The 26,093-nt window shown below is 30.7% G+C and overlaps 2 protein-coding genes across 5 annotated transcripts in view; both read right to left on the bottom strand.

The window, feature by feature from the left end:
• Nucleotides 1–6: 6 nt before the first annotated feature.
• Nucleotides 7–26,093, bottom strand: part of LOC119609859 (voltage-gated potassium channel subunit beta-2-like) — a 147,744-nt gene continuing 121,657 nt past the window's right edge. The window contains exons 1-7 of one of the 4 annotated variants that reach the window (XM_037964850.1): nucleotides 15,944–16,901; nucleotides 8,439–8,485; nucleotides 4,528–4,846; nucleotides 4,247–4,374; nucleotides 3,840–4,186; nucleotides 3,551–3,769; nucleotides 2,372–2,653 (exon numbers count right to left, since the gene is read on the bottom strand). In XM_037964850.1, the coding sequence (XP_037820778.1) occupies nucleotides 2,552–2,653; nucleotides 3,551–3,769; nucleotides 3,840–4,186; nucleotides 4,247–4,374; nucleotides 4,528–4,846; nucleotides 8,439–8,485; nucleotides 15,944–16,554 (1,773 nt within the window). In that variant the 5' untranslated portion in view covers nucleotides 16,555–16,901 and the 3' untranslated portion in view covers nucleotides 2,372–2,551. Of the gene's footprint in view, nucleotides 2,654–3,550; nucleotides 3,770–3,839; nucleotides 4,187–4,246; nucleotides 4,375–4,527; nucleotides 4,847–8,414; nucleotides 8,486–15,943; nucleotides 16,902–26,093 lie in introns of those variants that run through there. The other 3 variants (XM_037964849.1, XM_037964848.1, XM_037964847.1) reach the window with 3 other exon arrangements.
• LOC119609861 (probable serine/threonine-protein kinase dyrk1) lies at nucleotides 1,079–2,356 on the bottom strand. Its single transcript, XM_037964852.1, has one exon. It carries the CDS (start codon nucleotides 2,303–2,305, stop codon nucleotides 1,151–1,153), a length of 1,155 nt encoding a protein of 384 aa, XP_037820780.1. The 5' UTR covers nucleotides 2,306–2,356; the 3' UTR covers nucleotides 1,079–1,150.

Genomic DNA, 26,093 nt, shown 5'->3' on the forward strand with positions numbered 1-26,093 from the left:
ATATATCTATATATGTAAATATACGTAAATAAATGAGTAGTGTTTGTTCCTAATCGATAAACTCACTATATAAGTACTTCAACTAATTGGTCAAACTTTCCGTGAGTCGTGAAAAGTATTCCGGTGAAGGGTCCACGAACAGCTAGTACGTTTATAAAAATTACAATAATATTTCAAAACCTCAATTGAAAATTCTTAAATTGCAACATAAATACAACTTTAGAAAATAAAATAACTGCTTTTATAGCTTTTTTCAATGATGTATTGAACTCTATAAAATATTCGGAATGCTAAGCATCTTATTTAGTAGTTTTATCTCAATAATTTTTTTTTATTTTTGTTTAATATAGTTTTAATATATTTTGAAAATTATGTAAATGGTTAATTTTGATTGTATATAAAGTTTAAAAGGGGGAGGGGGAGAGATTATACGAGTATATGTAAGTATGTATGTATAAATATGTAAGAATGAATATTGTCTTGAAAGCTTTTAGTTTTTAGGAGATAAAATGAAACGAAACTAATTATATGATTGAGTTTCTTTTTTTTTTTTGTTTAAATATAAAGGTCTAAACAACTATATGTTTCTTTTTTTAAGAAATTTTTATATATTTTTTTTGGAAATTTTATAATTTTTTTTATTACCTTTTTTATAATTTAAGTTTTACAAATTTTTAAAGTTTGTTTTTAAACTTACTTAACTACAAAAAATTTTGTTTTATTATTTTTTTTTAATTTTATTAATTTATTTCATTAATTACTTTTAAAGCTTAAGAAGAAGTTTTTTTATTAATTTTTTTTATTAATGCTTCGTATTTTTTATATAAATTTGACTAAATTTTTATTATAATAATTTTTTTGAAATATTTGTTTTTTATTGAATAAAAAATAAACGAATCATAAGCACTTTATTTTGTAAGTTTTTAATCTTACCTTTTTTTTTGGGGATTTTCAAATATTACGAGTATATTGTTGTTGTAATTATTTATGACTAATATTCTTGTTTTTGACAAAAAAGTTATGTTTTTCTCAAAAGTTTAATGGATTTTCTTTTTTAAATTTCAATATAGATACTACATTTCTTTATAACAGTTTGGAGTGGTTAAACGGGAGAGGGAGTGAGATACAGAGAGTGATGGGATAGGAAGTATTAGAATGCCATACTCGTACGTCGACCACCTACACCGGGTCCCACACGAAAAGCTCCTCCACCACCACCACTACCGCCACCACGCGGCAAACCGCCATGCGAAACACTGCGTCCCATACGATTCTCACTACCACGACGTTCTCGTGCCTTACGCAATAGATCCGAAGTACTCGGCCGTCGACTGTTGCTGGTCGACGAGGAGGCGCTGCGTTTACTACCGGACATTATGTCCGATGTAGACGAACGTCTGATATTCTGGGAAGATGATGCAAAAGCATGCGGCGATAGATAGTACGGGGATGGAGAACTGGCCTGTGAACGCGACATTTCGTAGCGATGTGGTGTTGGCTGTTGCAGGTGATGGCGGTCATCGGTCCCACCATCACCGGTGAGATGTATCAGTTGGCTGCTCGAACGATTATCGTCATTAGAACTGTTGCGACGTGACGAGTATGGCGATTGTGGATAATCGATTAATAAATTCTCCGATTCTTCATTATCAACCGATTCGATTTTCAAATAGGGAGGCATGCGATTATAGGGTTGATGTACTATATGCTGATGCAGTTCATTAATATTCAACTCACTACCATTGGCATTAATGCCAGCTGTTAAAATTTTTCCCACACCCTCGACACCACGATCCCCACCACCATCGGCCGCCATTAAATTGGTAGATTGTGAATGGGATTTATTTTGATTGGAAGAACCATTACGTAAACCACTATATAAAGATTTAATATGAAAATCGAAAGATTTAAAATTTAAAAGAGAACGCTTTTTGGGTATCTTAGGGGGTGGGGCCTCGCCCACATCACCATTGTTATTATTGTGGGCGTGTGAACGCAAGGTTAATGTGGTATTGAAATCATTTTCTAAATTATTATTTAATGTATCGATTTGTATGGTATTGGGTAAAGTTGTTGTTGTTATACTATCTAGTCGTTGAGTGGCCGCAGTGGCCACTGAACCCACTGATGCTGTGATTGTATTGTCCAAACTGTATGTAGTATTTTGAGAAAAACGCTGTTGCTGCTGCTGTTGTAATTGCAATAATTGCTGTTGTTGTTGCTGTATGAGCATTAATTGCTGTTGTTGTTGCTGCTGTAGTTGTTGCTGTTGTTGTAAATCATGTTTACTTATTGTTGTTGTCATTGTGGTACTACTTAAACTAGTTTTACTACTAATTGCTTTTATAAATTTATTATCAATATCTAAGGACTCCTTTCGTCACTGAATAACGCAAAAGCCTTGTTTAGAGGCATCTTTAGCATCGCCATCCTCACCGCAAAATGCTGCCACTTCATCATTTTTGGGTGAGTCTTGCCCACAGGGACCAATGCCACTGCCGCCAGCGACACCGCCACTAAGGCTAGGAGGCCCCTGAGGGCATGCTGATTGTCACCGAAGTGCCAGTGTTGATATCATCGGCGGTCGCACCGGTTTATTCTCTAGTATTCGTTCCAATTCTAGCATAACACTGGTCGATAAACGTGGCAGTAGCTGAAAAGGGAATATATATATTTTTGGAGTTAAATCTTTTTAGTGAACAAAATTTTGGTCAGAACTTTTTTAATGAAAACATTTCACACAATTTGCTTTAATCGTAAGATCTACGACTGAAGGAAAATCGGGACTATAATAAGGTTTGCACATTAAAGCGAAATACTTGGAGATCCACAATTGAAATCAAATCTATAATAAGGAAGCAGTAAGGAAGGAGTAAGTCCAAATATCTACTATAAGATACCTATGATTCTGTTGAAATCTGGACTATACGATCACTTCACTTCATTTGAAGTTAGGAATGTACTCACTCAAGGTTTAAGCCGAAGTTGGACCATACAAAAATCCTTTGATACAAGAAAAATTCCGACCACAGATAGACTTGCGATTATTGTGAAAACTGGACTATGGGCTAGACTTGCGATTATAGCAGATTGGGACTTAAAAATACTTTTGATTAAACAAGATCTTTACTAAAGAATTTGTACTATGGAAAGATATACAATTCAGTAGAAATCTGAACTATATACTGACTCACTATTCATATGAAATCAGGTATATGGAAAGATCTGAGATTTAAGCAGAATTTGGACCGTATAAAATCCTTTGATTCGGACAACACAAAGACTTGCCTTTAATGTGAAATCTTGACTATGGACTACACTTCTGTAAATCAGCATTTAAAAAACCCTTTTGGTTAAACAAGATTTTTACTCAAGAATTATGTATGATTAGAGAAAAAATTGGACTTTGGAAACACCTACAATTGAGGCGAAATCTGAACTGTAGAAAACCTTACAATTGAATCTAAATTCGGATAATAGAAACCCTGCGATTGTTTTATAATCAAAATTTCAAAATGACCTCGTTCGAAATTTGAACCATTGGACTCACCTGTAACGATTGCAAACTCTGATGCAATTGTTCAGCAGAAGTGGCACCTAATAGTAAACATTGTACAGGTTCATGTTTCAACGACCAGGCTATTGACAATTGGGTAGGGGTACAACCCAGCTTCTCGGCTAAAGCAGCTAAATCCTTTAAACGATCACAATGGCGGCGACCTTCTTCCATGCGTTCCTTATTCCAACTACCCTGAGGCGATAAGGCAGCCTGGCAAAACAACAAAAATCGTTCAATTAGGAGGGAAATAGAATATTTCTTATTTTTTCCTGGCACTTACATTCCTATTAACTTCATCTTCAGTCCAGGAATATGAATGACTCTTCGTTTTGAACGAGCCCTTTGGCAAAAATATCTTCTCACCATTTTGAGCATCACTCAATGCCATCGAAAGGGGACCCCAAGCCATTAGGCCCACACCGATTTTATTATACATTTCCGGCAAATAGAGTTCACATTTTTCACGACAAAACATATGATACTCAGATTGTTCGACTATCGGTGTTATACAATTAAACTGACGGCAGTTAGTATAGGCTTCCATTATTTCGACCTGAGTCCAACGTGCTGTACCCCAGTACATGGCCCAGCCCTGTTGAATGATGTAATTCATAGCTCGTACGATTTCTGTGGATAAGAGAAATATTTATATGAAGTTACTTCAGAATGGATGGGATTTATATTTACCTTCCATGGGACACATAGCATCCGCTTTATGTATAATTACAATATCGATATATTGTAATTGTAGGCGTTGCAAACTGGCTTTGACGGACTCAATAATATGCTTGCGTGAAAGGCCACGTTCTTCGGATCTAAGTGCAAAAGATTATTGTAAAAATAAGTTTGTATTAAATTAATATTTAAAACATAACGAGTCCAGTTTCAGTACTAATCAGATTTTCATGTTTTATGGAAAAATATTTAAGAATTTGCCATAAAAACATTAAAATCTACATTTCACTCACTTGGTACTCCAATAAACTTTTGTGGTAATAACATAAGCCGTTCGCTTCCAACCAGTCCTCTGTAAGATCTTGCCAATTTCTGTCTCCGAATGGGCTTCCGAGATATCAAACAGATTGATGCCGCTCTCAATGGCCAATTTAAGTATGGCTTCGGCCTGGTCATCGCTAACGCCGGGCGAAAAGACTGGCCAAGTGCCCAGGCCAACATTGCTAACACGTAAACCACTCTTGCCCAAATTCTTGTAACGCAAACCCGGTGTGGGAGTGGAACCAGGCCTTAACGGTAAAGCCGGATTTGAACCCAGACTTATGGAGCGGCCTGTTATATTTACGGAAGAAGAGTTTAAAGGAATTGTAATGAACATGTTAGCAAGTTTTAAGGACAACAACGTAAATAAACCATTAACGAAAAACTAAAAAAACAACCGATAAACTTTGAAGCGTTCTATATATATAAAAACGGTTATATAATATTAAATTTATATCTTTTTCTCTTTATATATATATATATATATATATATATATATATATATATATATATATATATATATATATATGTATATTATTTAACTTTATTTAAATCTAACGTGCTTTAATATGGTTACAAGACAAAACACAGTAATAGAACGTAAAGGAACGTAACACAATATAAAATATATTTTAGGGAAAAAATACCACCAAATTGTTTGGTATCAAAATTAAAACTGAAAATTAATTGTAACGAAAAAACCAACAAAATTGTTGTTAACAAGTGCTTACAACTTTTTTAACTTTTTCTCTCTTTTTTTTTTTTTTTGTTTTTGTTCAACAATAAGTTAAAGTTGTGATACCAAAACTATGGGGGTGCCATTTCATTAAAAGGAATAAGCAACAACAAAAAGTAACTAAAAAACATTAAGGAAATAAAACTAAAATGTAGCAATAGTTTGGTTTACCTTTTCGTTTTTTTACTTACACTCACCGAAAATACGTACAATGATTAATTATGTTACATGCGACAAGAAGGTACAAGTAAAACCCTGTAGTTTAGAGAGGGTGACTAACCCGAACTATCATTTGGGACTATCTACCACTTGGGATTATTCTGTTAATTAGTTGTGTGATTAGTTTATTTACCATGTACTTATTTTACGATTGACTTCCTACTAAGTATATTCATTTGGGATGGTTAAGTAACAATGGACTTGTCGCGTGACTATTTGTGGCTTTAAAGTTCTCCTTGACTTAAAGTAACGACCGCTTTTAGATTACTTAGAGATTTCCTCTTGCATGGGAAATCAATTATTTTGAACTGAAGAGCACAACGGCACCCAACTAACTAACTAACTAACTAACTAACTAACTAACTAACTAACTAACTAACTAACTACTAACTAACTACTAACTAACTAACTAACTAACTAACTAACTAACTACTAACTAACTAACTAACTAACTAACTAACTAACTAACTAACTACTAACTAACTAACTAACTAACTAACTAACTAACTAACTAACTAACTACTAACTAACTAACTAACTAACTAACTAACTAACTAACTAACTAACTAACTAACTAACTAACTAACTAACTAACTAACTAACTAACTAACTAACTAACTAACTAACTAACTAACTAACTAACTAACTAACTAACTAACTAACTAACTAACTAACTAACTAACTAACTAACTAACTAACTAACTAACTAACTAACTAACTAACTAACTAACTAACTAACTAACTAACTAACTAACTAACTAACTAACTAACTAACTAACTAACTAACTAACTAACTAACTAACTAACTAACTAACTAACTAACTACTAACTAACTAACTAACTAACTAACTAACTAACTAACTACTAACTAACTAACTAACTAACTAACTAACTAACTAACTAACTAACTAACTAACTAACTAACTAACTAACTAACTACTAACTAACTAACTAACTAACTACTAACTAACTAACTAACTAACTAACTAACTAACTAACTAACTAACTAACTAACTAACTAACTAACTAACTAACTACTAACTAACTAACTAACTAACTAACTACTAACTAACTAACTAACTAACTAACTAACTAACTAACTAACTAACTAACTAACTAACTAACTAACTAACTAACTAACTAACTAACTAACTAACTAACTAACTAACTAACTAACTAACTAACTAACTAACTAACTAACTAACTAACTAACTAACTAACTAACTAACTAACTAAGTAACTAACTAACTAACTAACTAACTAACTACTAACTAACTAACTAACTAACTAACTAACTAACTAACTACTAACTAACTAACTAACTAACTAACTAACTAACTAACTAACTAACTAACTAACTAACTAACTAACTAACTAACTAACTAACTAACTAACTAACTAACTAACTAACTAACTAACTAACTAACTAACTAACTAACTAACTAACTAACTAACTAACTACTAACTCACTCACTCACTCACTCATTTCGGTGACGACATTTTTGCGGTACTGTTTTTGAACATTCGTTTCTCTTTTAGAACATTTACAACAATAACGATAACGCTACATGGACTTCTTCCACGATTACTAAAAGATACTTAAATGATGATTTGGAAGTCAATCCTAAATTATATTACTATGGTTCACCATTGCGACACCTTACTTCGGGTTACATTACTTAGCAACTATTGATTTCCTTCCAGAATATTAAGGGACAGTGAAATCATATATAAATCCGGTTATATTACTTGGGGACACTCATATACTCTAGATTACTGAGAACGCCAAAGTTATGTTGATGATTTCAGTGTAGGCATCCTCTAGTCTATTGAGTCACTCTACAGGCTAGTTAGTAGTGTCTCAGTTTGGTGATCTATAAAGTGATCCTAAAGCTTTATAGTTGTTTTTCTTCGGATCTATGATTGATTGAAGTTCTCCATGTGAAACGTCAGAAAGGGGATACATTGTCCCCTTACAGAACTACTGGGAAGTGTCACCGCCACATTTTCCCATAAATTCAAACATTTACAAAACATGGAATGTGAATTTCATTTTATTTCTTTTTGAGGTATTTACATTTACACTATTTTGACAAGGACTCACACAAACTGACCACATCAGCGGGTAGTAAGACGGACTATTCTATGACAGGTAAATACATCTATTCATTCTTACGTACATTCGTAAAGAGTACACACTTTAGTGTATTTTTGGTCAAACAAAAAATTTAATACTTAACACGCTATAATTTCTGTGTTCAAAGAAAAGTTTCTATGTTGCTAAATGGAAATGCGTATTATGGCAAAATTTTCTCAAAAGTTTTGGGTTAAATTTTGGTTTAGAGTTCTCCTGCTTTTTTAGATTCTTAATTCAATTTTGTTTTGAATTAGAGAACGTAGCGTGGAAATCGATTTACACTGTAATATTAATCCACAGGGATATGGGAACTGTATCGAACAATGATTTTAGGCGATTATGAGAATGTCACATGATTTGTGGCCAATTAAAAAAACCCCAATTTGAAAAACCATTTTTAAATTTAACAAACATTTTTGTAACCAAAAAATTACTAACGCCTAAATGTTTTACTTAATTGTTTAGAAAACTATCAACTTAAAAAAATGTTAGTAGATTTTTTTTACATAAAAACAAACCAAATGATTTTGTTAGTAAAATATACATTGAAAACAGGAAAACTTTTTCTTAAATACAAACAACAACTAAACAACTTAAAAAAGTATTACACAACAACCACAATTTAGTAAAATATTAACAACTAAATGAACAAATTTTCAAAAAACAAAAACAAAACAACATAAATTACATAGAAAAAATACATAAAGATAAAGAAAGAACAACAAATTAAAGAGTAAATTAAATAGTGATTTTTATAGTTTTGATACCGAAATCAAGATGACCTCCCGTACCACTGAACTCCTCCATGCAATCGAGTGATGCTATAGGGGCCCGACACCTGGAAATAGAAAAAAAATTTAAAAGGTGTTATTAAGTGTAAATAAAAACAATAATTTAAAAATTTGTATTTAAAACAAATAGTTTTAGTGTGAAACGTTAAACTTTTTCTGCAATTACCCCATTAATTTGAAATAAACCATGTGCTGCTTTGTTCTTTTTTTTTTTTTTGGTTTTATTTTCAATGTAAGGTCACTTTATAAACAGTTTAACATAGTATGCTTTCAAATATAAATTTGTCTCCTGATAGTAGTTTTGAAAAAATAAAATTTTTAAATAATCGTTACATAAAAAAAAAACTACAATAACAAACAAACCATCCCTAGAGTAACTAAAAGTTAATTGCCATTTAACAGGCAAACAAACACGTATACATGCACATGTAAAAATTCATATACATAGAGAAAATTATGTTACATATAAATAACCGATTAAGTTTTCAGGCTCCCGAATATAATCTACACTATGGAACAATTATAGTTGAGACTACTGAATGTAGTCTTTTGTATACATTTGTCCTAACTACAGACTACGAACATATTAATAATATAGTCGAGCATATAGAATAGTTTATAGTCGAGAATATAGAATAGTTTAAAGTTGAGACTATAGAATAGCCTAAAGTCTAGACTATAGAATAGTCTATAGTCGAGACTATAGAAAAGTCTATAGTCGAGACTATAAAAAAGTCTATAGTCGAGACTAAAGAATAGTCTATAGTCGAGACTATATAATAGTCTATAGTCGAGATTATAAAATAGTCCATAGTCAAGACTATGGACTATAAATAGTCTATAGTAAAGACCGTAGAATAGTCTATAGTCAAAACTATAGAATAATATAAAGTTGAAACTATAGAATTATCCATAGTCAGGACTATAGGTTAGATTAGTCTATAGTGAAGACTATAGATTAGTATATAACCAAGACTATAGATTAGACTTTAGATTAGTCTATAGTCAAGACTATAGAATAGTCTATAGTCAAAACTATAGAATAGTATATAGTCAAAACTATAGAATAATATAAAGTAGAGACTATAGAATAGTCTATAGTCAAGACTATAGATTAGAATATAGTCAAGGCTATAGATTAGAGTATAGTCTAGACTATGGACAAGTCTATAGTCAAGACTATAGAATAGTCTATAGTCAAAACTATAGAATAGTATATAGTCAAAACTATAGAATAATATAAAGTTGAGACTATAGAATAGTCTATAGTCAAGACTATAGATAAGAGTATACAGACTACAGATTAGTCTATAGTCAAGACTATAGATTAGACTATAGTCAAGGCTATAGATTAGAGTATAGTCTAGACTATGGACAAGTTTATTGTCAAGACTATAGATTAGTCTGTTTTCAAGACTACAGATTAGTCTATAGTTAAGACTATAGATTAGTCTATAGTTAAGACTGTAGATTGGTCTATAATCAAGACTATTGACTAGTCTATAGTCAAAACTATAGATTAGTCTATTGTCCAGATTCTAGATTTGTTTATAGTCAAGACTATAGATTAGTCTATAGTAAAGAATATAGATTAGTATATAACCAAGACTATAGATTAGACTATAGATTAGGCTATTGATTAGTCTATAGTCAAGACTATAGATTAGTATATAACCAATACTATAGATTAGTCAATAGTCAAGACTATAGATTAATCTATAGCCAAGACTATAGATTAGTCTATAGTCAAGACTATAGATTAGTATATAACCAATACTATAGATTATACTATAGTCAAGAATATAGATTAGAGTATAGCCAAAACTATGGATTAGTCTATAGTCAAGACTATAAATTAGTCTGTAGTGAAGACTATTGATTAGTATATAACCAAGACTATAGATTAGACTGTAGTTAGTCTGTAGTGAAGACTATAGATTAGTCTATAGTTAAGACGTAGATAAGTCTATAGTCAAGACTATTGACTTGTTTATAGTCAAGACTATAGATTAGTTTGTTTTCCAGATTCTAGATTAGTTTATAGTCAAGACTATAGTCAAGACTATAGATTAGTCAATAGTCAAGACTAATGATTAGTCTGTAGTCGAGATTATTGATTAGTCTATAGTCAAGACTATAGATTAGTTTATAGTCAAGACTATATATTAGTCTATAATCAAGACTATACATTAGTATATAACCAATACTATACATTAGTCTATAGTCAAGACTGTAGATTATTCTATATTCAAGACTATAGATTAGTCTATAGTTAAGACTGTAGATAAGTCTATAGTCAAGACTATATAGTCAAGACTATTGATTAGTATATAACCAAGACTATAGATTAGAGTATAGTCAAGACTATGGATTAGTCTATAGTCAAGATTGTAGATTAGTCTGTAGTGAAGACTATAGATTAGTCTATAGTTAAGACGTATATAAGTCTATAGTCAAGACTATTGACTAGTTTATAGTCAGGACTATAGATTAGTTTATTTTCCAGATTCTAGATTAGTTTATAGTCAAGACTATAGATTAATCTATAGTCAAGATTAGTCCATAGGTTAGTATATAACCAAGACTATAGATTAGTCTATAGTCAAGACTATAGATTAGTCAATAGTCAAGACTAAAGATTAGTCTATAGTCGAGACTATTGATTAGTCTACAGTCAAGACTATAGATTAGTTTATAGTCAAGACTATAGATTAGTCTATAATCAAGACTATAGATTAGTATATAACCAATACTATACATTAGTCTATAGTCAAGACTGTAGATTAGTCTATAGTCAAGATTATATAGGATAGTCTATTGTGAAATACTGAAAAATATCAAAAACATATTTTTCCTGGTATAGTAACCATGCCATAAACCGTACACAGTGGGTCTATAAACAGTTAAATTAATATTTAGTTACAATTATAAACAAAGAAGATTTATAAAAATATAGCACCATTGTGCAAGTAGCAATAACAATAAATTACGTGTAATCTAGAAATTGCTAATTTTTGTAAAAACAAAATCACGCACAGTAGAGCCTTTATACCAAAAAACTCATAAAATATTTTATGGTTCCTTTATTGTTGCTGTTTCATTATATGACTATAACGATAAACACTCTAGCCTTAAAAATCGAATACAGTTACACGCTTCATAATAAGGTTCATGGGGAATAAGAAGACCCTATTTCTAAAAATACATACATACGTCATTATTTTTCAATAAATACATATTTTTTGTTCTATAATTTCGCGACCATTTATAATCCACAATGTTTTTTTTTTTTCTTAAAACTAACTTTGACAAATTTGTTTTCAATAATAATTATTTTTTGGCTAGCATCCTAATGTAACGCCCAAAATTATGCTGTAACAATTTTAAACACTTACACTAAATAAACACACACATATGCTTTTACATAGGCTTACACATACTAAATGTGTTTAAATTTTTCATTTAAAAGACCGCGATATTTGTACCCAAGGTCGTGTGTCATAATGATGCTGCTACACAAAATTACTAACATACATACTCACTTACCAAATGGTAGCAAAAAGGAGAAATACAAATATACAACAACAATAAGAACAAACATTATAATAACGCAACACAAACTAATTAACATTAACGGTAACTGTAGATGCTAAAAGCAACATCATTATTATTATGTTGGTACTAATAATAATGAAAGAAAGACATCATTATAATAGTCATCAACTAGCGAACATCATTATCATCTTCGTCGTGATCAAGTTTAATTATAATTGTAATTTGTGTCAGCAGTAATAAGGATTATGGGTATTTTAGTTTTATAATTGTAAAAGTGAACGCGAGCATATGTGTTTGTATCAGGGATGGAAAAGTTTATAATCACTTTTTGAATTATTTTTTTAGCGTAATTTAAGTTTAAATAATACTAATACATAACTTATTGGCTTAAACATTTTCTGTAATAAAAAAATATATATAGTAAATTATATATAAATAAAAAATTAAGACTATAGTCTGTACTATAGTAAGTCTGGACTATAGTCTTACTATAGTCTGGACTATAGTCTGTACTATTATCTGGCCTATAGTCTGTACTGTAGTCTGTACTATAGTCTGGACTATAATCTGGACTATAGTCTGGACTATAATCTGGACACTAGTCTGAACTATATTCTTGACTATAGAGTATAATTTGAACTATAGTTTGGAGTATAATTTGGACTATAGTTTGGACTATAGTTTGGACTATAGTTTGGACTATAGTCTGGACTAAAGTCTGGACTATATTCTGGACTAAAGTCTGGAATATCGTCTGAACTATAGTCTGGACTATAGTCTGAGCTATAGCCTGGACTATAGCCTGTACTATAATCTAGACTATGATCTTGTCTATAGTCTGGACTATAGTTTGGACTATAGTCTGAACTATAGTCCGGACTATAGTCTGGACTATAGCCTGGACCATAGTCTTGACAATAGTCTGCGCTATGGTCTGGACTATAATGTATATTGTTTGGACTGTAGTCTATATAGTTTGGACTATAGTCTATATAGTTTGGACTATAGTTTTTATAGTCGGGACTATGGTCTGTACTATAGTCTGTACTATAGCCTATACTATAGTCTGTACTATAATCTGGACTATAGTCTGTACTATAGTCTGGACTATAGTCTGTACAATAGTCTGTACTATAGTCTGTACTATAGTCTGGACTATAGTCTGTACTATAGTCTGGACTATAGTCTGTACTATAGTCTGGACTATAGTCTGTACTATAGTCTGGACTATAGTCTGTACTATAGTCTGGACTATAGTCTGTACTATAGTCTGGACTATAGTCTGTACTATAGTCTGGACTATAGTCTGTACTATAGTCTGGACTATAGTCTGTACTATAGTCTGGACTATAGTCTGTACTATAGTCTGGACTATAGTCTGTACTATAGTCTGGACTATAGTCTGTACTATAGTCTGGACTATAGTCTGTACTATAGTCTGGACTATAGTCTGTACTATAGTCTGGACTATAGTCTGTACTATAGTCTGGACTATAGTCTGGACTATAGTCTGTACTATAGTCTGGACTATAGTCTGGACTATAGACTGTAATATAGTCTGGACTATAGTCTGTACTTATCTGGACTATAGTCTGTACTATAGTCTGGACTATAGTCTGTACTATAGTCTGGACTATAGTCTGTACTATAGTCTGGACTATAGTCTGTACTATAGTCTGGACTAAAGTCTGTACTATAGTCTGGACTATAGTCTGTACTATAGTCTGGACTATAGTCTGTACTATAGTCTGGACTATAATCTGGACTATAGTCTGGACTATAGTCTATACTATAATCTGGACTATAGTCTGTACTATAGGCCCCCTATTTTTGAGTCCCCCTATCCATCATTAATATAACAAATAACGACAGAGTTCTGTTCACTTTTAACAATGTTGCTATACTAAGCTGTAGTTGTAACTTTTTAAGTAGTATGACAATTCCAAATTACAAAGTTTTTCCCCCTTTTTTTGACAGTCTACTTTGTATTTCTAATTAACTTAAATTTTTGCTATATTAAGGGGAAAATCTGTATTTTAATTGTGTCGAATTACTAGGTATAATCAACTGGATAAAATGTTTTAGTTCAAAACATCAAACGCAAATGCTTTTGGATGATGAGATGATGTTTCCGCAGGTAATACAAAAAATACATACATTTTAGTTGAAAGTACTAAGTGGCACGCAAATACTCTTTAAATTAATTGGCGAAGGGTAACTGGTAAAACTTAGTAGAACGTGGACTCTGTAGGGGTTAGAATATGGCATAAAATTAAATTTACCAAAGTGTAACTTTCTAAAATTTAATACTGATTGTTTTATTTAAAACAATTTTAATATTTTTGCAAATGCTCGGCTTTAAAACAGTTGCCTCGATCATCTTTTTCTATTACGCCCCAGAGTAGATCGCCTGTATACGTACATTCTTGAAGTCATTATTTAAATATTTTGCCTAAAGTAGGTTTGTGTCTCCAATAATGGTGGACATTGTATATACATTGTCATGCATACATGTTGTTAATGCAAATACATAGTTTGTAGCGTTGTTGTTTCCATGTTAGTTGCTGCTGTGTTCCTACACAGATTTTCCAGTTAATTTACATAATAAATGTTGAGCCAAGCAAAACTGAACACAGGCAACAACAAAAAAGGATACACTAACATTTTGCTGACATTGGGCGATTTTTTATATGTTTAGTGGCTAGGAAAATAATACCGATTAAAGTTGTACTAACAAAGTGTCACAGCAAGTGCGGATATTTGATTTAATTAAATATTTATTCACATACATAATTACTAAAGTAAATAGAAGAGTGGAAAAATCGACAAGTAGGGAGGAAAATGATACCTGTCAAGTAAACGCCAAAGAGAAAGTTCTAGAATAGATTACAGTCCGGAATATATAATCATCAGAGAAAAGTCTAGAATTGAACTAGAACTGAACTAGAACTGAATTAGAACTGAACTAGAACTGAACTAGAACTGAACTAGAACTGAACTAGAACTGAACTAGAACTGAACTAACTGAACTGAACTAGAACTGAACTAGAACTGAACTAGAACTGAACTAGAACTGAACTAGAACTGAACTAGAACTGAACTAGAACTGAACTAGAACTGAACTAGAACTGAACTAGAACTGAACTAGAACTGAACTAGAACTGAACTAGAACTGAACTAGAACTGAACTAGAACTGAACTAGAACTGAACTAGAACTGAACTAGAACTGAACTAGAACTGAACTAGAACTGAACTAGAACTGAACTAGAACTGAACTAGAACTGAACTAGAACTGAACTAGAACTGAACTAGAACTGAACTAGAACTGAACTAGAACTGAACTAGAACTGAACTAGAACTGAACTAGAACTGAACTAGAACTGAACTAGAACTGAACTAGAACTGAACTAGAACTGAACTAGAACTGAACTAGAACTGAACTAGAACTGAACTAGAACTGAACTAGAACTGAACTAGAACTGAACTAGAACTGAACTAGAACTGAACTAGAACTGAACTAGAACTGAACTAGAACTGAACTAGAACTGAACTAGAACTGAACTAGAACTGAACTAGAACTGAACTGAACTAGAACTGAACTAGAACTGAACTAGAACTGAACTAGAACTGAACTAGATCTGAACTAGAACTGAACTAGAACTGAACTAGAACTGAACTAGAACTGAACTAAAACTAAACTAGAACTCATGACATACTCAAGCTGTTTTACTTTAGAATATAAGAATATTGATAATTATAAGGATCAAATATTTGAATAAAATAAATTTTAAATAAAATTTTTAGTCCATTATTAACTCACACTCTCTATTTTAAGTGAGCACAAAGTCGAGATATTATCTTTATGACTTTTAATTAAACTAATTGTTGGTAAATTGCTCTTTCGTCCTTTTTGTGAATTCAAAACACTGTGTGAGTGGGAAAGTAGTACCTGTAAATTGTAACGGGATTTGAATCTTCACTGGTATTGTCCATATTGTTGTTATTATCATTGGGATTATTGTTGTTATTGTTGCTACTAGTATTGTTGTTATTATTAGCAATTGTTGCAATGCCCGTAACAAAAACCGGTTGTCCACCGGACGCTGCTGTTGTACTGGCAATACCAATGCCACCAACAAAACCCAATAGATTTGAAGTCAAGGTAGCTGGTGGACCAATACCAGCTGTACTATGAGCTGTTGATTGTTGGTGTTGCTGGAGTTGTTGATGTGTTACAGCTATGAAAGTGGTATTGCCTTGAGGTCCTAGAATAACATTATCAGCGGCAGTAGTAGTAGTTGTGCCACCACTACCAGCTGCAGTTACTGCACCTGCTGCTGCTGTTCCTCCTCCTCCTCCATTGCCAGTGGACATATTGTGTATTGGTCCGATTAAGTATGTATTGGGTATTTGTTGTTGCTGCTGTTGTTGGCTGCTGTGAGACATTGCTGTTGTTTTCGAGGTATTGAGTGCATCTTGGCTAATATTTGTTGTTGCTGCTAGTGTTGCTGTTATTGAGGTGGTTGTATCTACTGTTGACGTAGTAGAGGTTGTAGGCATTGTTGTGTGTTAGGTTTGAAAATTATATTTTTTCAAATCTCTGTTTTTTGTTTCTTGTTATAGTTGTTAAATTAATTTGCGTGTAAAATTTTAAGTTTTGGAAAATATTAATATTTTCTTTAACAGAATAATAAATTATAGTTTTTATAAGCAATTTTATGTACTGTTATGTAAGTATCTTTATATTGTAGTCATCGTTATTATTTTAGTTTAAATTTAAATTTTCAATATACATATTGGACGCCATTTTTTGCTTTTTAATTAAAACGAATTTTTGTTGCTGGTGATTTTGAAAGCATTTCCTTTTTTAGTTGATTTTTTTAATTATAAAAAACATTGGTCATAGTTTAGTTTTTATGTTTTAAATCATTGTTTAAAAGCATTTAACAATATTTTTTGTTGTTGTTTAAAAAAAAAACTTTTTTTGTTATAAAGCAAGTAATATTTAATATTTATGTTTTATATTTTGTATATTTTTCTATTAAAAAAAATTTTATCACTTTTTTGCTCAATTATTTTTTATTACAAAAAAATATTGCATATTTTTGTTTAGTTTAAAGGCAGTTATGTTGTATTTTTAAGAATTTTTTATGATGTTATTGCTGTATTGGAAAATTGTTTTTATTTTATGAGTGTTTAATTTTATTAGGTTTTTCAATACTTTGCGTTGCTTTAAATAAACTATTTTATTTTAAATTAAATTTAATGTGCTAAATTTATAGTTTTTTACGGGCTAAAATTAAATGAGTGTAAAAAATAATTTAATTTTTTAGCTTCATTTGGAGATTTTATAGAACATTAATAAATTTTTAAGGTTTAATATTTTAATAAATTCTTTAATTGTTCTTCCATTTGCCTTTGTTAATGTTTCTTTGATGAAATTCTTACTAATTATACATATCAAGAATCAATATTATATATGTAAGAAAGTTCAATATTTTTGTGAGCTATAAACATCAGCATACACCCAACTAAAGTGGTGCAGGGTATAAAAATGCATTTTGTACTTTGCTAATGGTATTGTTGAATTATCAAATTTTTGATATTTACAACGTAACGACTATTTCCGGATCTATAGACCTTACTATAGTTGGTAATATACTCAGTTCTAGTTCAGTTCTAGTTCAGTTCTAGTTCAGTTCTAGTTCAGTTCTAGTTCAGTTCTAGTTCAGTTCTAGTTCAGTTCTAGTTCAGTTCTAGTTCAGTTCTAGTTCAATTCTAGTTCAGTTCTAGTTCAGTTCTAGTTCAGTTCTAGTTCAGTTCTAGTTCAGTTCTAGTTCAGTTCTAGTTCAGTTCTAGTTCAGTTCTAGTTCAGTTCTAGTTCAGTTCTAGTTCAGTTTCTAGTTCAGTTCTAGTTCGGTTCTAGTTCAGTTCTAGTTCAGTTCTAGATCAGTTCTAGTTCAGTTCTAGTTCAGTTCTAGTTCAGTTCTAGTTCAGTTCTAGTTCAGTTCTAGTTCAGTTCTAGTTCAGTTCTAGTTCAGTTCTAGTTCAGTTCAGTTCTAGTTCAGTTCTAGTTCAGTTCTAGTTCAGTTCTAGTTCAGTTCTAGTTCAGTTCTAGTTCAGTTCTAGTTCAGTTCTAGTTCAGTTCTAGTTCAGTTCTAGTTCAGTTCTAGTTCAGTTCTAGTTCAGTTCTAGTTCAGTTCTAGTTCAGTTCTAGTTCAGTTCTTTCAGTTCTAGTTCAGTCTAGTTCAGTTCTAGTTCAGTTCTAGTTCAGTTCTAGTTCAGTTCTAGTTCAGTTCTAGTTCAGTTCTAGTTCAGTTCTAGTTCAGTTCTAGTTCAGTTCTAGTTCAGTTCTAGTTCAGTTCTAGTTCAGTTCTAGTTCAGTTCTAGTTCAGTTCTAGTTCAGTTCTAGTTCAGTTCTAGTTCAGTTCTAGTTCAGTTCTAGTTCAGTTCTAGTTCAGTTCTAGTTCAGTTCTAGTTCAGTTCTAGTTCAGTTCTAGTTCAGTTCTAGTTCAGTTCTAGTTCAGTTCTAGTTCAGTTCTAGTTCAGTTCTAGTTCAGTTCTAGTTCAGTTCTAGTTCAGTTCTAGTTCAGTTCTAGTTCAGTTCTAGTTCAGTTCTAGTTCAGTTCTAGTTCTAGTCAGTTCTAGTTCAGTTCTAGTTCAGTTCTAGTTCAGTTCTAGTTCAGTTCTAGTTCAGTTCTAGTTCAGTTCTAGTTCAGTTCTAGTTCAGTTCTAGTTCAGTTCTAGTTCAGTTCTAGTTCAGTTCTAGTTCAGTTCTAGTTCAGTTCTAGTTCAGTTCTAGTTCAGATATAATTCAGTTACAGTTCAGGTACAAACAACTAAGAATCCGTATTCATTTAAGAGTAGGTCACATAATATCTGTTTAAGTTAAACAGGGTTGTGCACCCTAAGGCGAAAAATGTCATGTTCTCTTTTTTTTTTGTTCATGATATTGTTATTATCCTTAAATATATATTTAAAATAAAAGTTATGTTTATGTATTTAGTAATTTAACCCCCTATCATATTTAATTAAAATTTATTGCAATAAACTTAAAGCACCGCATTTGTATTTAACGGGGTTTTCATTATAAACCATTTTAATTAAACGATTGCAATATTTATTTCGTTATTAATGTTGTACATATTCCGGGCTGCGCGATTTTCATTTCGTTGTTGATAATGAAAAACCACATTGAAATTCCAACAATGACAGAAAATCATTGAAATTGCTTGGTTGTTGACCGCAGGTCAACGATGTTGAAAAATGATGAAAATGTTTGTTGCAATTGTCAAATCTGAACAAACCGAAGAGCAAAAAAAGCATTTCATATGAAAGCCTATATACATAAATGAGGTTTTAAATTATAAATATTAAAATTTAAGTTGATGAACTTTTAACTTTAAATGTTGTTAATTCTTTGATTTTATTATTGCTAAGAATTCTATTTCATTTTTGTGAAATATTTATATTGTATTAAATTTTTTTAAATGTAAATTTATATTCTGTATGTTTTGCTTTTAATAGCATTTTAATTATGAAAATTCCTGTTTGTTTTTTAACGTTCGAAAATAACAACTGTATTTAGTTATTGTATTTCGTATGTATGTTTTTAGTAAGTTTTTTTTTTAAATCCTAAACTAGAGCAATTTATTTTCGTATGTAGGAATGCAATATTAAATTGTTTTCATTCTAAAAATAAAAAACGAACAATAAAAAAAAAGTTAAAAATAACAGAAAATAAAACAAATTTATATGTATTTGAAAATAAAATCAATAACAAATAGTTGTAAAATTAAATGGAATAAAGTGGGTTGATAAAAGAAACTGTTAAAAACAGAAATACATATATATGTATGTATGTACGTATGCACTCAGAATACCATTACATAAGTAATTTTCAAAATTGTAAAAAAATATTTTAAATAAATAAAATGCGATAAAAAACATCTGTCTTTGGTCTAGTCTATAGTCTAGTCTATAGTCTGGTCTATAGTCTGATCTATAGTCTAGTCTATAGTCTAGTCTAGTATCTAGTCTAGTCTAGTCTAGTCTAGTCTATAGTCTAGTCTATAGTCTAGTCTATAGTCTAGTCTATAGTCTAGTCTATAGTCTAGTCTATAGTCTAGTCTATAGTCTAGTCTATAGTCTAGTCTATAGTCTAGTCTATAGTCTAGTCTATAGTCTAGTCTATAGTCTAGTCTATAGTCTAGTCTATAGTCTAGTCTATAGTCTAGTCTATGGTCTAGTCTATAGTCTAGTCTATAGTCTAGTCTTTTGTCTAGTCTATAGTCTATTCTATAGTGTAGTGTATAGTCAAGTCTATAGTCTAGTCTTTTGTCGAGTCTATAGTCTAGTCTATAGTCTAGTCTAGTCTATAGTCTTTAGTCTTGTGTAGTCTAGCAAAGATATTAATTTTTTGAAACAGATTTCTAGGTTTCTAATCGTTCAAATATAATCTGTTGAACTCAAGTACCTTTATATATCGAGTAATTGTACAGAAAACTCTAATCACTTTTCCTTCGTTGCCTCGTATTCGATTGACAATATGTTTTATTTATTTATGACACCTTTTTAATCATAAATATAAAAAAATAAACTTCTTTATTTTATAATTTATAACATTTGTTTGTTTGCATTCACAGTGTGATTTTATTTAATGTGTCTATTTAATTAATTAGTATTTTTTTTAATTTTATTTGTGAAAAGGGATTAACACATGAATTTATAGACAAGTGGTAATTTTTTTCAATACGATGTAATTAGTGCGAAAATTATTCACATATTTTATGTCAATAATTAATGTGAATAAAAAGTAAATCTTAATGGATTTTTAGTTTTTTTTTTTAGGAAAAAAATATAGATGATATATTGTTTTGAAATCAGAATGAGAATTTTGTTAAATAAAAAATATTTAACAATAATTTTAATTCGGTTTTAACCATACAAAAATTTCTATTTAAGAAATCTTTCTGTAGGTTCGTTAATTCAGTTTAAAATTTTTTACTTAAAAGTTTCAGAAATTACCAAAAGTTAAATTACAAAATTTAAAAATCTTTCAAACAGCCTGCCTTGTAAAAACACGCTCTTGCACTCTTACACCCCCTTATAAACAGTTCTTCCCGATTTTTGTTTCATCTCATCTGTATGCAAGTGACTTGCAACGGTGTGAATTTTAAATGTTTATTTATGCCTGAAATCCTTTTCTTTGCATATGTATGTGTGTTTATTAATGACATTGCTGATTGCAAGCGAATGTGTGTAAGCATAGTCCTTTTGAAATCATGTATGTGAGTCTTTTGTAAATATTTATGACCGTGTATAAGTGTATTTAAATTGTTGTTGTATATTTAATGCAGTTGTCATTGTAGCAAAAATTGCTGTTATTTTGGCGCAATGCTTTGTTAATTTTTAATTTCCATTAAAAACAATGCACAACAAAAACCTACAAAAGATTTGACATTTATAAAAATATACATAAATAAAAGCAACTGCAATTATAACTAAAACACACGACCTAAGTCTACTTTTAATTATTTGGCATAATGTTTTATTCAAGACTAAATATTATTTAAAAAGACACATTTTTAAATTGTAATAAAAACAACAGCTCAAAATTTTAAATTATATGACTAACTAAAACTATGTAATGGTTTGGTGCCTTAAGCCAACTGGGAATTTCATGATTTTTTGCCTCTCTGACAACTTTTTTACGATAACTGTTGGCAAGCAACACAAAACCTAGAGTAGATGTTGACAATGGTGGTAAATGCAACAGCAACACAATGCAAACAATAACACAGTTTTAACCTAAAAAAACGTTATTTTACATAATCCTCTTGTAGAGTAAAATAGTAAGGAGAAAAAGTAAGTGCTGAAAAAATATATATGTATGTAGAACATAAAAAGGAAACTGCATAGTGTAGTTGTAATAAAAAGGATTAACTTTAGTAGTCAGGGGCACCAAAAAGGGAGCTCTTCAAAATGAAACCAAAAATTTTGCCAAGTTTGCCTATAGCCTAGTCTATATAGTGTGGTCTATGGTATAGTCTACAGTCTAGTCTATAGTGTAGTCTATAGTCTAGTCTATAGTGTAGTTTATATTATAGTCTATAGTGTAGTATATAGTCTAGCCTATAGTGTAGTCTATAGTCTAGTCTACAGTGTAGTCTATAGTCCAGTCTATAGTTTAGCCTATAGTGTAGACCATAGTGTAGTATATAGTCTAGTCTATAATGCAGTCTATAGTGTAGTCTATAGTATAGTTTATAGTGTAATCCATAGTGTAGTCTATAGTGTAGTCTATAGAGCAGTTTATATAGTAGTCTATAGTAAAGACCATAGTCTAGTCGATAGTTAAGTCTATAGTGCATCCTATAGTATAGTCTTTAGCGTAATCTATAGTGTAGTTTAGACTATAGTATAGTCTATAGCGTCTAGTCTATAGTCTAGTCTATAGTCTAGTCTATAGTCTAGTCTATAGTCTAGTCTATAGTCTAGTCTATAGTCTAGTCTATAGTCTAGTCTATAGTCTAGTCTATAGTCTAGTCTATAGTCTAGTCTATAGTCTACTGTCTATAGTCTAGTCTATAGTCTAGTCTATAGTCTAGTCTATAGTCTAGTCTATAGTCTAGTCTATAGTCTAGTCTATAGTCTAGTCTATAGTCTAGTCTATAGTCTAGTCTATAGTCTAGTCTATAGTCTAGTCTATAGTCTAGTCTATAGTCTAGTCTATAGTCTAGTCTATAGTCTAGTCTATAGTCTAGTCTATAGTCTAGTCTATAGTCTAGTCTATAGTCTAGTCTATAGTCTAGTCTATAGTCTAGTCTATAGTCTAGTCTATAGTCTAGTCTATAGTCTAGTCTATAGTCTAGTCTATAGTCTAGTCTATAGTCTAGTCTATAGTCTAGTCTATAGTCTAGTCTATAGTCTAGTCTATAGTCTAGTCTATAGTCTAGTCTATAGTCTAGTCTATAGTCTAGTCTATAGTCTAGTCTATAGTCTAGTCTAGTCTAGTCTATAGTCTAGTCTATAGTCTAGTCTATAGTCTAGTCTATAGTAGTCTAGTCTGACTCGTCTAGTCTAGTCTAGTCTATAGTCTAGTCTATAGTCTAGTCTATAGTCTAGTCTATAGTCTAGTCTATAGTCTAGTCTATAGTCTAGTCTATAGTCTAGTCTATAGTCTAGTCTATAGTCTAGTCTATAGTCTAGTCTATAGTCTAGTCTATAGTCTAGTCTATAGTCTAGTCTATAGTCTAGTCTATAGTTAGTCTATAGTCTAGTCTATAGTCTAGTCTATAGTCTAGTCTATAGTCTAGTCTATAGTCTAGTCTATAGTCTAGTCTATAGTCTAGTCTATAGTCTAGTCTATAGTCTAGTCTATAGTCTAGTCTATAGTCTAGTCTATAGTCTAGTCTATAGTCTAGTCTATAGTCTAGTCTATAGTCTAGTCTATAGTCTAGTCTATAGTCTAGTCTATAGTCTAGTCTATAGTCTAGTCTATAGTCTAGTCTATAGTCTAGTCTATAGTCTAGTCTATAGTCTAGTCTATAGTCTAGTCGATAGTCTAGTCTATAGTCTAGTCTATAGTATAGTCTATAGTCTAGTCCATAGTCTAGTCTATAATCTAGTCTATAGTCTAGTCTATAGTCTAGTCTATAGTCTAGTCTATAGTCTAGTCTATAGTCTAGTCTATAGTCTAGTCTATAGTCTAGTCTATAGTCTTGTCTATAGTCTAGTCTATAGTCTAGTCTATAGTCTAGTCTATAGTCTAGTCTGTAGTCTAGTCTGTAGTCTAGGCTATAGTATAGTCTATAGTCTAGTCTATAGTCTAGTCTATAGTCTAGTCTATAGTCTAGTCTATAGTCTAGTCTATAGTCTAGTCTATAGTCTAGTCTATAGTCTAGTCTATAGTCTAGTCTATAGTCTAGTCTATAGTCTAGTCTATAGTCTAGTCTGTAGTCTAGTCTAGACTATAGTCTAGTTCATAGTCTAGTCTATAGTCTGGTCTATAGTCTGGTCTACCTAAAATTAAGTCTTCCTTTTAAAAAATCCTTTATCATCTCCCCCTTTGTCTGATAAAATTCCATCAAACTTGTAGAAAATTTGCCAAGCAATTTTCATTAGCAAATCTTTGTCTAAACAAGTAAAAGATGAAGTGAAAAAAAAAAACTTAGGAAAAACTAAAATTTGAATTAAAATTGTAATTGATGCAGAATATTTCAAGAAAATAAAACTGTTAAAATCCAAGCAACAAAAAAAGATTAAAGGGGGGGAAAAATAAACGCAGCAAAATCTGCTTGATTATTTCCATTTTCCTCTTCTTAATGGTTTAAAATTTAATGAATATAAATATCCAGGTGTAGAGACGATTTTTTTTATTCAAGCAAGAATCATTGTACAGCAGTTGTGGAGAAGAAAAACTATTATAAGAAATTAAAGTTTAATGAATAATTTAAGAAAAGTTTTCTTGGTTTAATATTCCTTCTATATTTATTTTATTTTTTGGGGGAAAATAATTTAAGTATTTGTTTAGGGTAAGTAGCGCAATTATAAACATTTTATTAAAGAGTTTATTATTTCAGGTTTAAAAATAATCTATATGATTTTGCACAAAATAAATATTAATCATACGCTCTAGGTAATAATATTTTAATATTAAAGTTGTTATTAATGTAAGGATTTAATTTTGAAATAAAAAGTAGTATAAAATAGTTCTTATATTTATAGAAATTAAAAAAGTGTTAAATGTTGTTCGCGAATGTGGTTTTCTTTATTAATTCATTTAAATTTTTGGTAATATGACAAAAAGGATTAAATATAAAATTGCAATTTTAAACTAAATTTATTCCATTATTTTCTAAAAATTTTGCAACATTGTTACTTCCAAGGAAAATAAGTTATAGCATACAAAAATAGCTAGTGCAGTAGAAATCCCAGTTTATTTTAGTTAAGTTTACTCTATACCATTCTATATATTAAATGTAAATCAAAAATAAAATTATACTTTACTGCTTATTTAACCCATTAAGCGAGCTTCAGTTTAGCGTTAAAACTGCACAGCTTGCTACTTTGTTTCACTTCATTTTCAAAAGATTATCTTAACTTTTAGCTACGGGTTAATTTTATCTACTTTTTCGCCTTGCAGCTTTTGCTAAATAGAGAAAAATATATGTATATTTTTACTGCAGTGATTGTCCGTTCACTATATAAATTTCTTATTTTGTAAAAGAAAGGAAGTGTATAAATAAAAAAGATAGATATATTTAAAATAATCTTCTTTAGCTACATTTAAAGTAACAAAAAGGATTTAGTGTTTTAGAAGATATAACTTTTAATTTAATAGAATCTAATGTTTAAAGGAAAATTCACATTTCTGAAGATTTTTTAAATATAAAATAAGTTTTGTTTAGAGCAAACAGAAATTGGTTTATAGTTTAAATATTAAACAATTATAGGTTTGAGTTAGTTAAAGGAAACTGGACAAACATAATGGAAAGTTTTGAGATTTTTGACTCATTCTTTAATATGCCATGATTTAAATATACAACATAAACGGTTATCAAGTGCGTATGATTAATATTAATATTGCGTTATATTAAATAAAGTTTTTAAATTAGGTTTTAGTCTTCACAGTTGTTTGTCACATATATTGTGCACAAACTGTTAAAATATAAATATTAAACAATAAAAACTTTTCAAAACTTATTCATTATACCCATTAGATTCCTGCAATAGCTTCAGTTGCCCACACCTGCTGTTATTTAATTCAGCTCGAGTTCACATCTACTTCTGTTCTAGTTCAGTTCTAGTTCAGTTCTAGTTCAGTTCTAGTTCAGTTCTAGTTCAGTTCTAGTTCAGTTCTAGTTCAGTTCTAGTTCAGTTCTAGTTCTAGTTCAGTTCTAGTTCAGTTCTAGTTCAGTTCTAGTTCAGTTCTAGTTCAGTTCTAGTTCAGTTCTAGTTCAGTTCTAGTTCAGTTCTAGTTCAGTTCTAGTTCAGTTCTAGTTCAGTTCTAGTTCAGTTCTAGTTCAGTTCTAGTTCAGTTCTAGTTCAGTTCTAGTTCAGTTCTAGTTCAGTTCTAGTTCAGTTCTAGTTCAGTT

Source organism: Lucilia sericata, unplaced genomic scaffold (assembly GCF_015586225.1).
Source record: "Lucilia sericata isolate MDLA Ls3-8-SP2 unplaced genomic scaffold, ASM1558622v1 Contig001069F_arrow, whole genome shotgun sequence".
In the NCBI taxonomy this organism is placed as follows: domain Eukaryota; kingdom Metazoa; phylum Arthropoda; class Insecta; order Diptera; family Calliphoridae; genus Lucilia; species Lucilia sericata.